The 12427-nt window shown below is 51.0% G+C and overlaps 3 protein-coding genes across 3 annotated transcripts; 2 read left to right on the forward strand and 1 right to left on the reverse strand.

Annotated features, from left to right (window-relative positions):
• Positions 1 to 98: 98 nt before the first annotated feature.
• On the reverse strand, positions 99 to 2207 carry POX_a00670 (uncharacterized protein; the record flags this gene model as incomplete). Its single annotated transcript, XM_050109609.1, has 4 exons — positions 99 to 1423; positions 1485 to 1806; positions 1905 to 1944; positions 2038 to 2207. 4 exons carry the CDS (start codon positions 2205 to 2207, stop codon positions 99 to 101), a joined length of 1857 nt encoding a protein of 618 aa, XP_049973377.1.
• Positions 2208 to 4602: 2395 nt separating this feature from the next.
• POX_a00671 (uncharacterized protein) lies at positions 4603 to 6203 on the forward strand (the record flags this gene model as incomplete). The annotated part of the gene is made up of 2 exons (XM_050109610.1): positions 4603 to 4651; positions 4723 to 6203. 2 exons carry the CDS (start codon positions 4603 to 4605, stop codon positions 6201 to 6203), a joined length of 1530 nt encoding a protein of 509 aa, XP_049973378.1.
• A 3699-nt stretch (positions 6204 to 9902) lies between these two features.
• On the forward strand, positions 9903 to 10389 carry POX_a00672 (uncharacterized protein; the record flags this gene model as incomplete). The annotated part of the gene is made up of 2 exons (XM_050109611.1): positions 9903 to 9996; positions 10052 to 10389. 2 exons carry the CDS (start codon positions 9903 to 9905, stop codon positions 10387 to 10389), a joined length of 432 nt encoding a protein of 143 aa, XP_049973379.1.
• Positions 10390 to 12427: the final 2038 nt, after the last annotated feature.

Consider the following 12427-nt stretch of genomic DNA (forward strand, 5'->3'; position numbering starts at 1 on the left):
AAAGAAGGTAGTATCCTGCACCGATTATAATCTAAGCAAATGCCATTCAATACTATGTCTGCATACCATGATTAGAGTCGAACGGGCATGATGCACCCTTATTGAGCACCCTCACTCAGTCTTCGGGTGAGCAGTGCCGCAACCAAAGCAGCGCATCCGCCAAATCGAAGCACCCAGCCCACACTGTCATCCCAAGGTTCTCCACGGGGTTTCTGGACAGCCTTGAATATAGCGCTGCATATTAAACTTGAGAAGATTTGAGGGAATGAAACGGCCACATTATGAAGACCCAGGACGATTCCGGCCTGGGCCACATTTTCTCCCTCGTCGACGGAGATGTTCTTGAAGGATCGCTCCTCTGAGGGACCTTCGCCGCTATGTCGATTCTGATCTTCGTGAACATCTTCGTTCGAGACAGGCTCATACGAGCCTGAAGCAGGAGCGTGTGTGCTTCTGGAGGCACCGACTCCGTGGCCATGGGTACGCCGCGTGACATCGGTGCGAGCCACCTCGGCGGAGATGAGCGCGAAAGGCGCCCACAAAGTTAACGCCCACGAGATACCAATCAACGCAATAATGACAGAGGCGGCCTGGTAGGAAGAGATGAAGAAGGTACAGAACATGCAAGCAGCAAAGAGGAGATGTGAGATAAGCCAGGCTCGGCGCAGAGTCAGACCTGGGACTTGAAGACGGCTGAGCCAGGTTGGTTTCTCCCCTTCAACTTTGGGCAAAGACTCTTCGAGAAGGGGTTCCTCAGCCTGTCCAGCGTCGCCCGAATTTTCACCACCCCTCTGCAGGATCAAGTCGCTCTTGGCAGTCGTCTCGGAAACCTGTCCGGATGTTGGGATCACGAAGAGGGGCAGAAGAATGTTGGCACCAAAAGAGATGATCGCGTAAGCAAGTAAAGCGGATGTTCCGATGCGAGTCGCTGCTTCCCAGGCTCGATCAATTTCCGCCTCGGTCATGTCAGGGTGTTCCGCAAACAAGGGATTCACATAGAGCTGGCCAACGTAGGTAGTCGCGTAGTAAAGAAACGGGAACCATCCCGCCCAGGCTGCGAGTTGTACTTCACAAACTCTCGCAATCTGTGGGGGTAGATTGCGAATCGATTTGAAGACCTGGCGGAAGAAGGAAACAAGACCCAGACCGTCCGAGGGGGGTGGGCCTTCCAACCTAGGATCGCGCTCTTGGATGTAAAGGCAGCTAGCAATAAGGGTGACTGTGAGAGAAATTGATGCTAAAGCACACAGGACTTGGAACTGTGTCCTGCCAAAAAACGGTAGAATCCGTGGTAGATCGATGTAGCCGAAGATGAAGCCGCAGATATTGCCCACGCCTGTTACTCGGCTCGCCCATGCGTTGGCCACCTCTTGTTGATGCGCCGGGCAATTGTCGACAATGAAAGCTCGGATGGCAGCTTGCACTGCAGATTCAGCTCATCAGCAATTTAGCCCCGCCAAAGAATTAGTGACAGATCAACCTACCTGTATTGATGGCAAAGTCTAGACAATACATCAAGATGGTAGCAACGACAATGTTTACAGTCTTTGCACCCTGGGATTTGGGGTCCGCTCCAAAAATCGATACAATACCGCCCATGAGTTCTTGAACCCAGGATAAAGCGAGGAGTGATATTATCAAAGCGACAGCACCCCCAACCATAAATGGTTTTCTTTTACCCCAGCGGTGTCGACAGTTGTCACTGCGGATGCCAACATACGGCTGTACCAGAGTACCTGTGACAGGCCCTGCTATCCACACGAAAGCAAGTAAAGCTTTGCTCATTCCAAGCGAAAGAAGAAAAGGCTAGAAGATGGTCAGATTCCCGCTGTTCAGGGTCAAACAAAACGACTGTCGCAACTGAATAGGTTATGAGAGTTGCAGCCAAAAAAAAGGAGACGTACCGACCCATTGGAGAGCTCCACAGACCATACCACCTGAAGCCTGATGTATGAAAACAGTCTCAGTATCATTCACGTCACTTGAGCGAGCTAAAATCGTCGAAAAATTCCGCTATATGATCCGGGAGAGACTCACCCTCCTATGGATATAGTCAATAGAAACAAATACCATTCACTTTTGGAGGATTCGTCCACATTCTTGCTCATCCCATGGTTCTCCAAATAGTCGTCTTCCATATCAATACCACCTCGCGACTCCATCAGCGGCGAATGTTCGTTGAGTCTTTGCTGTATCAAAGCGACCATGGGCGGTTTTACTGGCCGATAAGAAACGGCCCACAGCGATGCCCCACGGAAAGATCACGGCGCGCAATGCTGCAGCATATACATAGAGTAGTCGAAGGGAATGCGAGGCCTGGGTTTCAAGCGCGTTGAAATCTCGTTCTTTGCGATTGCTCAATTGGCATATAAACCCATTGATCAATAAGTCAACAGCAACGAACACGGGCGTGACCCAGCATCGATTCGACCGGAGGCTGGGGAAGCTTTCTTTGCGCGCGCTGTCGCTCGACAGTCGATTCGGTCCACGCAGGTGTTTGCAGCAAGGTAAATGAACAAACTTTCGCCCTTCAGGTAGCTGGTATACACTGGGTCCGCGGTCGATTGGAACTGCTCATTTGTAGGATTTGAAAATGGGCGAGGAGTTTACGTGGACAGGTCTCAGGTCGCCCATCGGCGGGATGGGGCCAAATCACGTGAGCTCGTGCCTTGTCAGACTCGACGGAGTTGGGGATGGCCAGTCGCGCTTTTTTGGACTGGCACATGAAGAAATTCGAGTTGAAACTGTCGCACACCCTGTACCTCTTATCTTTTTGGAGAGATGGATCATGGGATGACTTGAGTGCCGAGGGGTCAAAGGGAATTGAAAGCAGTAGGCCATGTTGAGCTTAAAATCGCACTCCCCGAACGGTGATGCACTGTAGGGACTGGATGCGGGGGTGGAGACCAGCATCATTGATCTTGAAAACGCCACCCACACTACTCCACAGAAGACGTCGGGCCTAGTCGTGGCCATTGATCTGTACTTTTTGTGACTGGATTACACAGACTCTTGCCTGGGGTGCTCGTTATCGATGGATATGAAGTCGATTTCCCTTTCCCTGCCTGAGACATAGTGTCATGAAAGTCTCTTCCGATTCACACAGATTCGTTTTGGTGAGATGGTCAGCCTTGAAATTGTAGCTTAACATAAACCAAACCTGGTATCCGAAGTTAACACAGTTGAGAATACGTACCTAGCAGATAAGTACTCATTGTACTGTGTAGCTATGATGACGCCAATTTGATCGAGGGGCTGTCGCGCTATTAAGGCGCATGATTTGATCACCCGCATACTTGCAGACTGATATACCTCTTCCTTGTCTATTTCATCGGGTCTGCAAGCCAATCCAATCCGATCACTAGGGATTTGCAGGCTTAATACGTTTCTAATTAAGGAGAAGACCATGGCACTGGCAATTGACGGGCAATTGCTGGACCATGGCGGTTGGGTATCGACTGGACATGCTGAGTCAAAGGTGCACCGTGCGTATATTTCCAACTATATAGGTGACAGAGTCTATTTTATTCATGCGGCCCTGCTTGGCATTTCTATTCGCCTACCTGTTTTTGCATGTCTAGGTAACAGCTGCCCACCCTGAAACCCAGGTTGGTACCCGGCCTGAAAATACGTACTCATGGCTATTTGGTTAGCGATACTGAGTTCCGGATTGAAGCTCAACCTGCAGGACCTTAGTTGAAAGGAGTAGATTATTGCTTGATCTACATGAATGGGTGAGCTTGTCGACGCTGTCAATCAAAATCGATAGTAAAAGAGATTGTACTTTGGCTTAACCACAAAGTTTATCCATTTGAAGCTGGAGCAGCACCGGGCTCCAGCTCCGGAACAGTGCTCCCATGTCGTCTCCCACGAGAGCATGATTAAGTATTGATGCCCGATTTGCCAGGTCTTACTGTCCTCCGCCCGCCTCATGAAAACGTTGGCTGGGGATCTTCATCACGTTGTTGCGTTCGCGATCGCAGAATGCGGAGTAGCGGGGTGTAGATGAAATGGAAGCTGCTTCCAGATCTTAGCAATTGAATCTTCTAAGAACAAACTGCAAATTCACCAATGATCAACTGGTGACTGTGCCACTGACGAACCAGACGCTGTCACGATCCGTTTGTCACCCAGGGACCATCTACGCTATTCCGGAAACGGCTATTATCTGGAGAGGCGAGGCCAAAGTGGATTCGAGAACCGCAAAACTTGGAGACATGTGCCTCCGAGAGAAGGTCACGGTTACTGCAACAAAGAGAGTCAGGAAAGGTCTCTCCCTTCTTTCGTGCTCAGACTTCCAACCGCTGGTATATAATGCAAGTTCCACTTTCTGGATGGGAAAAGCTGGAGTGGGTAGTTCAAGTGTCTTTTGCAAACATCTACGCAGGCGAGACAAATTTTTTTTCGGGCTGTGAGATCATCGGGAAAAGTCCCACCAACAAAGCTGGCGGGGAGACGTGAAGTCACTGCTTGATCTCTGGAAATTTTGACCAAGCAACCGAGAAAAGAAAATCGGAATAGACTGAGCTGTGCTCGCATGGAGAAAGCTCATCATAGAGACCATTCTGTTTCTTTGCTATAGTCTGTCCGTTTTCAAAAGAAATGGTCTTCGCACGTGGCGATGTCTCTGGCCACGATGAGCAGGTCACCGGTATGCATCCCACCACGTGCCTTTTCAGCGTCTGCGATGCAGCAATTTCGGCTGACATTGAACTTCTTTAGAACACCATAATCCGGAAAACAACGTCGAGATTGTGTCCTGGAATGGGCTGAATGATCCCGAAAATCCGTACAATTGGCCGCTTCGGCAAAAATGGACTTTAACTCTGTTGGCGGCCTTTGCAACGTTCATCACCATGACCAACGGTACCATCATCACGGTAGCACACGAAGCCATCAATGAAGAGTTCGGCATCTCAGATGCCCACTTCCCACATTCCTACTGGCCCGTCACATCCTGGGCCGTCGGAGGCAGCTTCTCTTCACTCCTGATCTTGCCCCTCATGGAGGAGTTTGGTGCACGATGGGTGTTTTTGATGGCATATGTGGTCTTCTTTTGCTTCGTGATCCCCCAAGCCTTGGCTCAGAATTTTGCTACTTTGATAGTCACGAGATTTTTCGCTGGTGGCTGCGTCTCAATCCTGGCCAATACCGCGGCCACCGTGATTGGGAATATCTGGGACGATGAGAAGGCACGAAATATCCCGGTCAGTCTCTATATTGTCACCTACCTCGCGGGAGCGAGCATCGGGCCTGTGATCGGGGCACCCATCTTCCATTTTCTGTCGTGGCGATGGATTAGTTACATCCAGCTGATCTGGCTCGGGGCGTTTTTCCCCGTCTATTTCTACTTCTTCAAGGAATGTCGGGGTATCGCCATCCTGGGCCAACGAGCAAAAAATCTGCGGAAAAATGGCCAGCCGGCATACACCCAGCATGAGGTTGACAGTCGAGGGACGTCAATGTGGATGGTCGTTGCTCGAAGTGCCACACGGCCGTTGATTCTGTTTTTCACCGAGTCGGTGGTGTTTGTCATGTTCATGTGGTCCTCCTTCACCGTTGGGACCCTGTACCTCTTCACCCAATCCGTCGAGCAAGTATTCATTGGCCTGTACGACTGGACTCCGGTCCAAGCCGGGTACATCCAAGCGGCCATCGTGGTTGGTGAAATCCTGGGCTGGGTGGTGAATTTGGCTTCGGGCAAAATCTACTTCAACTCGGCCGCACGGAACACCGAGGCCCCCGGTACCCCTATCCCCGAGGCACGACTCTACCTGGCCATCGTGGGGGGTGTGGTTGGAATATCAGGTGGTATGTTCACCTACGCCTGGACCTCGTATCCGGATCTCCCGTGGATTGCCCCTGCGATTGGTCTAGCCCTGGTCGGCGCCGGCAGCATGATCGTGGTGACTGGTCTTTCGGACTACGTCGTGGATGCCTACGCCAAATACGCTGCCAGCGCTGTTGGCATCATCGTCACGGGAGAGAATCTGTTCTCGGCGTTCCTACCTCTCGCGGCCATGAGCATGTATAACACTCTAGGCTTTCACTGGGCCAGCACTCTGCTTGCGTTCATCTCACTCGCGCTCTCGTTTGCGCCTATCCTCTTCGTCGTGTTTGGAAAACAGATTCGCGCGCGGAGTCCGTTCATGAAGGAAGCCATGCTGGACAAGAGGCGGAAAAGCATCGACTCTACGGTCTAGCCTTGTCTCGTCTAGATCTAAAATAAATGTACCATAGATAATACCGTAAACGAACGTGTCTATTTTTGCTTCCCCTGTCGCGATCCCGCGAGATCCATGCCATGCGAACTGCTCTCGTCTCCGCCATCGGTCAAAGTACTCTGTTCCAGATTCTTGATGCACTTGATTCAGATCCTTTGAGCCGCGCTTCTGCAATGGCCATGTTTCGGAAGGGAGGGGGGCAAAGGACGACCTCCACCCGTCCAGATCTTGTGAACTGCTCCACTGCTCGAGAGAATGTGCGACCGGCAGACCGCCATGATTTTCAAAGCTTTGATCACGCCGAGTCTCGGTGCGAATCACAGAGATCGCGACAGCGCACGGGCACAAGATGGCCTGGTTATCGGGTGGGAAAAAAAGAAAAAACCTGTCCGAGGCACGAGGTGGGTTGCACCCAAAAATCAGATCGTGAGAAACCGTGAAGCTCCTTCGGGACTTGCAAACCAAATTGGAAAGTCTTGGAGTTCTCGCCGCGTGAGTATCGGGGAAACTACGAAACGAGTAAGTTATGACGACGGTGTCTGAAACGAACTCGGTTCCTCGCACTAGACCGCGGAGACGAAACAAGCGACCATCATCCTCTGATGGAGGAGACATGAGAACCTGGAACCAGCTCCACGAGGAAGAGCTCGACGAGTGGAGGAAGTGGAGGGACATACCGTGTTCTGAGACGAAGCCCTGTTCCCCCTTTAGGACTTCAGATGGACAGTACTTTCAAGCTTCCCCTCCCCGCCCCCCTCTCGCTCCACGAAACCACACGGTAGAAGTCATCGTCGGCATCGTTGACCTCACAATAGAGTTTACTTTTATTCGTAAAAAGAGGGGGGGCTTCGGGAATGTCGCAGAACTATCGAGTAGAACACCTGTTTGAAATCAATATACTTTTTTCACTAGGCTGGTTCAAGATTCCCGAGCAAGTCATGCGCGGTTCGAGTCAGTCGGGGGATTTCCCAGAATAGGGCTTAGAACCCTGGGATTTGGCGTCCACTCGCTTTTGCGGGTCTGATGGTTCATCGCAGGATGGACCAGGAAGCTTCGTGTATCGTTGCATGAGCAAAGCGCAACAGCTGAGCCGTACGTCGGTACGGTCATCGCCGATGTTTCAATACAAGCGGACTCAATCTATCATTCTGGACATTCTCCCCCCTCAAGGAAAAACTTATTTTTTCGTTCAATATCATGTCTATTGCCCAATAGTTCGACTCAATAGTTCGGACAGTGGACGAGATTCGGTAACGTGTCTCCGTAATCGGTCCAGATGGGGTTGCTCCATCTGTTTCCTCGCCCCCTTTTTTGTGCATCGGACCCGTCGGTCAGCTGGATCCTCTCAGCGCCTCCCCGAGGACGATAGACTGTCCGCTATAGTAAGCCAGATGAGTCGATCACCGTGTGCGGTCCCTTCTCCCGGTCAATGCGGAAGCCACGGGGGATCAGTGTATACCAGTCGCTGTCCTGGTATCTTTGAAGGATACATGTATATGATCAAATTGACTCCGGTCGTTGGAAGAGGAGCTCAGCTTAGCTCAACTCAGGTACCGGAACACCCAAAAAAACCTTGCATCAAAGGGGCGGGTCGTCCCGGCAGAACAAACAATCTGCAGCCATCATGCGGTTGTACCTGAACGGTCATAACGTTTCTCCCAAAAAAGAAAGCATTGCATATGCCCTAAAAAAAAGGACGGATACTCCGTAGACTTGACCTGCCAAAGTTCAACATGCGATGTATGCCATCACTTTCATCCCTGGACTTCCCTTTTTGGGATACTGCAGTAGCAAGTGGCTTTTTTCCACTCCCAGCCACACCCCCGAAAGGAAAAAAAAAAGTAGAAAAAAGAGGGAAGAAAGAGGATGGACTACTGCACTTCATGGGGAATATCTCTTAGCTAAAGGGAGCCACCAGAAGAAGAAGAGAACGGTACAGGGTACCATTGCCCCACGACCATCACATCCAGAGTGACTTGAAAATGCTGCGTCGGCATTCTAGATTGTTTCATCCTGGACGATCAAACGGACAAACCTCGCCCTGCAGCCATGTGCTCTGTATGCGATTGCGGGCCACCCGTGCCGGGAGTTGGGTTCTAGCCCGCCGGGTCCGTCCAAGGGGGCTAACGACGGCAGAACAAAATGGACAAACAACAGTCTGGATACGGAAAGAGCCAAGATAGAGATCCAGGGCCATGGAAATAGGTTTGCCAACGGCGGGACCTTCCAATATCTGACGGAGGTCCGAAAGTCTATTGCTCTTTTTTTGCAGGGGGGGCAAACACCTACGAACTGGACTTGTACATCACAGTCACACTATCTAAAATATGTTTTGGAGGCGTCACCTTCAACAAATGGATATGAATGTTACATCATAGGTCTTCCACATTCCGTCGCTCTTCAAGTACGAGTTTCAGCACACACCACTTCCTAGTTCTTGCAATTGACTTTGTGACTCTGATGGTTTAGAGGACATGACTGCGGCATTTGGAATCCCACCCTTTTTGACCTGCACACCAAAGAACAGACACCAGCCTCGTGTCCATCGTGAAACTCGCTAGGTCACCAGTGGCGCATTCCCTCGTCGACTAGTGTATTCTGTGGAGGGGGTAGAGCCAAGATAAGAATTCTCTTTCAGCTAGATGCTTGCTTGACTGATGGTGGTCCTCTTGGTGTGTTGTAGTGCATCGTTGCAGGTACTCCCAGTTGGGGACCGAAAAGGGTCAGGGCGTCCTCGATTGTTTGAAGGTAAGACACTTTGACACACAACTCGATGGCCCAGTAGCCTCGCCTTCCCGATGGGGGTTAAAGGCAGAGAGCCAAAGAAAACATTCACAAAAAAAAGTATAGGGCATCCGGGTCCTGGGGATGGAAATGGCCGTCGAAGAGCCGAAAGCACGGTCGGGAATGGAAACTGTCTGCCGTGCTGATCAAACTTGTCTGATCGACTCGGATGATACACCTCCATGAGTCGCCCCCGGTGTTGATCACCATGCCGTCGCGAAAGCAGATTCTAGACTACAGGATATGTACTACGCAGCACGCACTGACAGAATAGCACGCGCGACATGTTCGTGCGAAATAGACATTGATCTGACGGGAAGGATTGTAGGCATTCTTGTTTTGAAGGTTTTCTGAATTCGTGCTTGGACTGTGTCTCGAAAGGTCCTTCTGAATAGAAAGAAAATCATGGATTAAGAGTACTCCCATTTTCACTGGGTTCGGGGTCTGCAGTGTCTGAGCCTCTCAGCTTCTCTCATGTTCATTCTCCTTTTTGGTCAATACCACGCACCTTCTGCTCTGCAAAGTTCAACTGAATTGCTGCGTTGAGCAAGATCTCCGACGCTGGTGGTCAGGGGGAACTCTGAGCTTCTGCAATCCTCTCTCTTTTTTTTTTTTTCTTAATGATCCGCTGTCGGAATGACGGTGGATGATTGGTGCGACGGCCATCAACTGCAGTATCATCCAGCATGACGGCAGCACGTTTCCACCGGTGTGCATATGATCTTTCGAGCCTGGATGAGGATGGTCTCTAATCATCGAATAAATGACATCAGCGTTTTACCCACGGCACTCCTTAAAAGAAGCGGCGAGATTGTCCCGATCAGTGGCAAGAGGGACCTAGGACATTGCACATTGTGTCATGCACAATGTGCAACGGCGCACTGTAGCGGTAGAATGACTGTGGTAACTTTTGACTACGTCGTTACTGCAGGACATGGCCCCGAGAGCTCGAACTGTGACGAGATGGACGACACACCGAATTCGACAAGTCAGAGCGAGCGTCGGGATTTCCCCCCGAAGGAGCCCTAACGCATGCACTCCAGAATCCCAGGCGGCCGAGATTGTGGGCGCAGGCACGGTTCTCAGCGGGAATATCTCGGGTCCCGCTCTATCTGGGTGTCCTACGATGATGGCGATCGTCCTTGTTTCACATTCAGACGCTAGCCGTCTTGGTGCGCAGTGCTCCTGGTCTGTCCGTCCAGCTCGTCGGTCGTGGGGCATGCCAGCTAAAGGGGACTACCGTGGTTCGGCTGTGAAGACCACACTCCCGTGGACGTCGACGGAAGACCGAGCGTCGGTGACCTGGATATTAACAGAGGTGACCAGTCGTTCGATCAGGTCATTTGAGTCCTCGGCTATGTCACTCAATAATATTGCGTGAATCGATGATCGCATCGCACTGTGCAGTGTGCACGACTCGACGGCGGGACCGGGATGATGTATTCTGGTTGATCCGGCCTCGCCGCATGATGCTGTACACGGACAGTCGCGTCTCGTCGTTCAATCTGATGTGTCATCCGGCTCGTGACCTTGGCACTGGTGGATGCTCAGGCCATCGAAAATCGTCCACCGCACGCCCTTTTCTACCACATGGTGGCCTTTCACTCTCTCTCTCTCTTTCTTTCTCCCCTTCCCTCCTGAGATACAGGATTTTGGCAGACCTCTCATAAAAGGACGATGGGCCACCAGCCCCGTCCGTCGATTGTTCCACGAGCCCAAGAACTCAGGCAGTCGGAGAAAGACCAAAAACGGGGACAGCCGAAGACTATTGGTCAATAGTGCGTAGGGCACGTCGGTACGCTGACCCGAATTATATACCGACAGACGGGAGTTGCGTACTCATTTTGTCCCACGACGGGGTCACTGTAGTTTGGGTACTCGGGCAAGTTTTCCTTGCTTCATTTGCTCGGTACAGATGTAAATTTCCAGTATTGTAGTTCTTGTAAATATTACATATTTTGTCAATGTTGGAATCGGCATAAGAGTCGGCTATCATGTACCGTCATTGCGCATGTGGGGGCAACTGTCCATATCACAGGCCGTGACTCGTGACTTGTGACTGTGGCTCTGTTCCCTTGAAGGGGTGATGAAGGCAGGAAGAGTAAATCCATGATCATTCTTACCATCATCATGAGTATAATAATAATAAAGCTTATTATTATCTTCATTATCGAGGAAGGCTATTCATCCCTCAAAAATCCGAGACCGAAACGGGCAGGAAAGAGGGGGGGAGAACTCTGGTGGGCCTTGTTAGGAGAGGGCCTGAATGGTTTCAGTGGCTGCAGGTAAGCGCCCACCAACTCTGAAACAGCCCGACAGCGGATGCTTGAGATGCTCCAGGGAAGTGTCCAACAAGCGTAGTGACTCCAGTCTGGTTCCCTGTCCATCCCAACCCCCCCGCCAGCGCCAGTTTGATCTTGTTCGCGCGCCTTGGCAGTTGGCGTACAGCCAGATGGGTTGTCGAGTGTTCCACCACGGCGCTTGTGGTTGGTTCACGCTTATGCCCGCACCATTGGAACTGAGCAGTTGCACAGGAGGAGTAAGATGTATTTGGTCTCCCGCGGAGTTGCTGGCAGGGCAGTGGGTACTGGGTATTCGATACTGAAGTGGGCATGGGAATGTTCTGTTCTTGTCGTCTGACCAGAGGAGAATGTGCCAACCTCAACGGGTAGAAAGATCGATGAAGAGGAGAAAAAAAAAGTAAGCCAGAGAAGTCAGGATGGACGCCTCGCGAGTCCAGGGACCGCTGACTGCAAGTCTGCAGTCTGCACAAAGCCACAGACAATCTGCAGTCCCGTCACCACGCAGATGGCGGAAATGGCGAATCATCTCACAATTCCTGATCTGTCAATTTCTGCAAGGCATCGTGAGTGTGTCGCCGCTGGGTCACTGATCGCTTGTCCTCGGTTCCTGGTCAGCAATTGGCACCTTCTCAACGGGACAAACGCGACTTATGGAGCGAGTAGTGACGCTGAGTACATAATCAACCACTACATCAGAACATTGTCTATCGTGAGGGACAAGAACTCTTATCGACTGTCTGCTCTTTCACATCGACGGAAGTACAGTGTACCACAGTATACCGGCTCTCCATGTAGCAAATGTACAAAATTCATAGTACTCTATCATTACTCCCTGGGTCTATAGTTGGAATCATATTGTTCTGCAGGTCAAACTTCTGTCGGGCAGGATGCATCGGAGACTTTTGTCGACAACCCCCGGAGTCGATAACTCACAATAAAGATTTCAAATGTCGAGAATGAGCATGATACTAAACACCTTGGGCAGTAGACACTCCACGGAGGACAGACATCTTTTTGGCGGGCCTCTGAGGAGTATACAACAAAAATTCCGATGGGACCACTTACCACACCGTGCATGACTCCCAATTCCCAGACTCTGAACTTCCAACCAACCAG

This window comes from Penicillium oxalicum, chromosome I, assembly GCF_001723175.1.
Source record: "Penicillium oxalicum strain HP7-1 chromosome I, whole genome shotgun sequence".
Taxonomy (NCBI): Eukaryota; Fungi; Ascomycota; class Eurotiomycetes; order Eurotiales; family Aspergillaceae; genus Penicillium; species Penicillium oxalicum.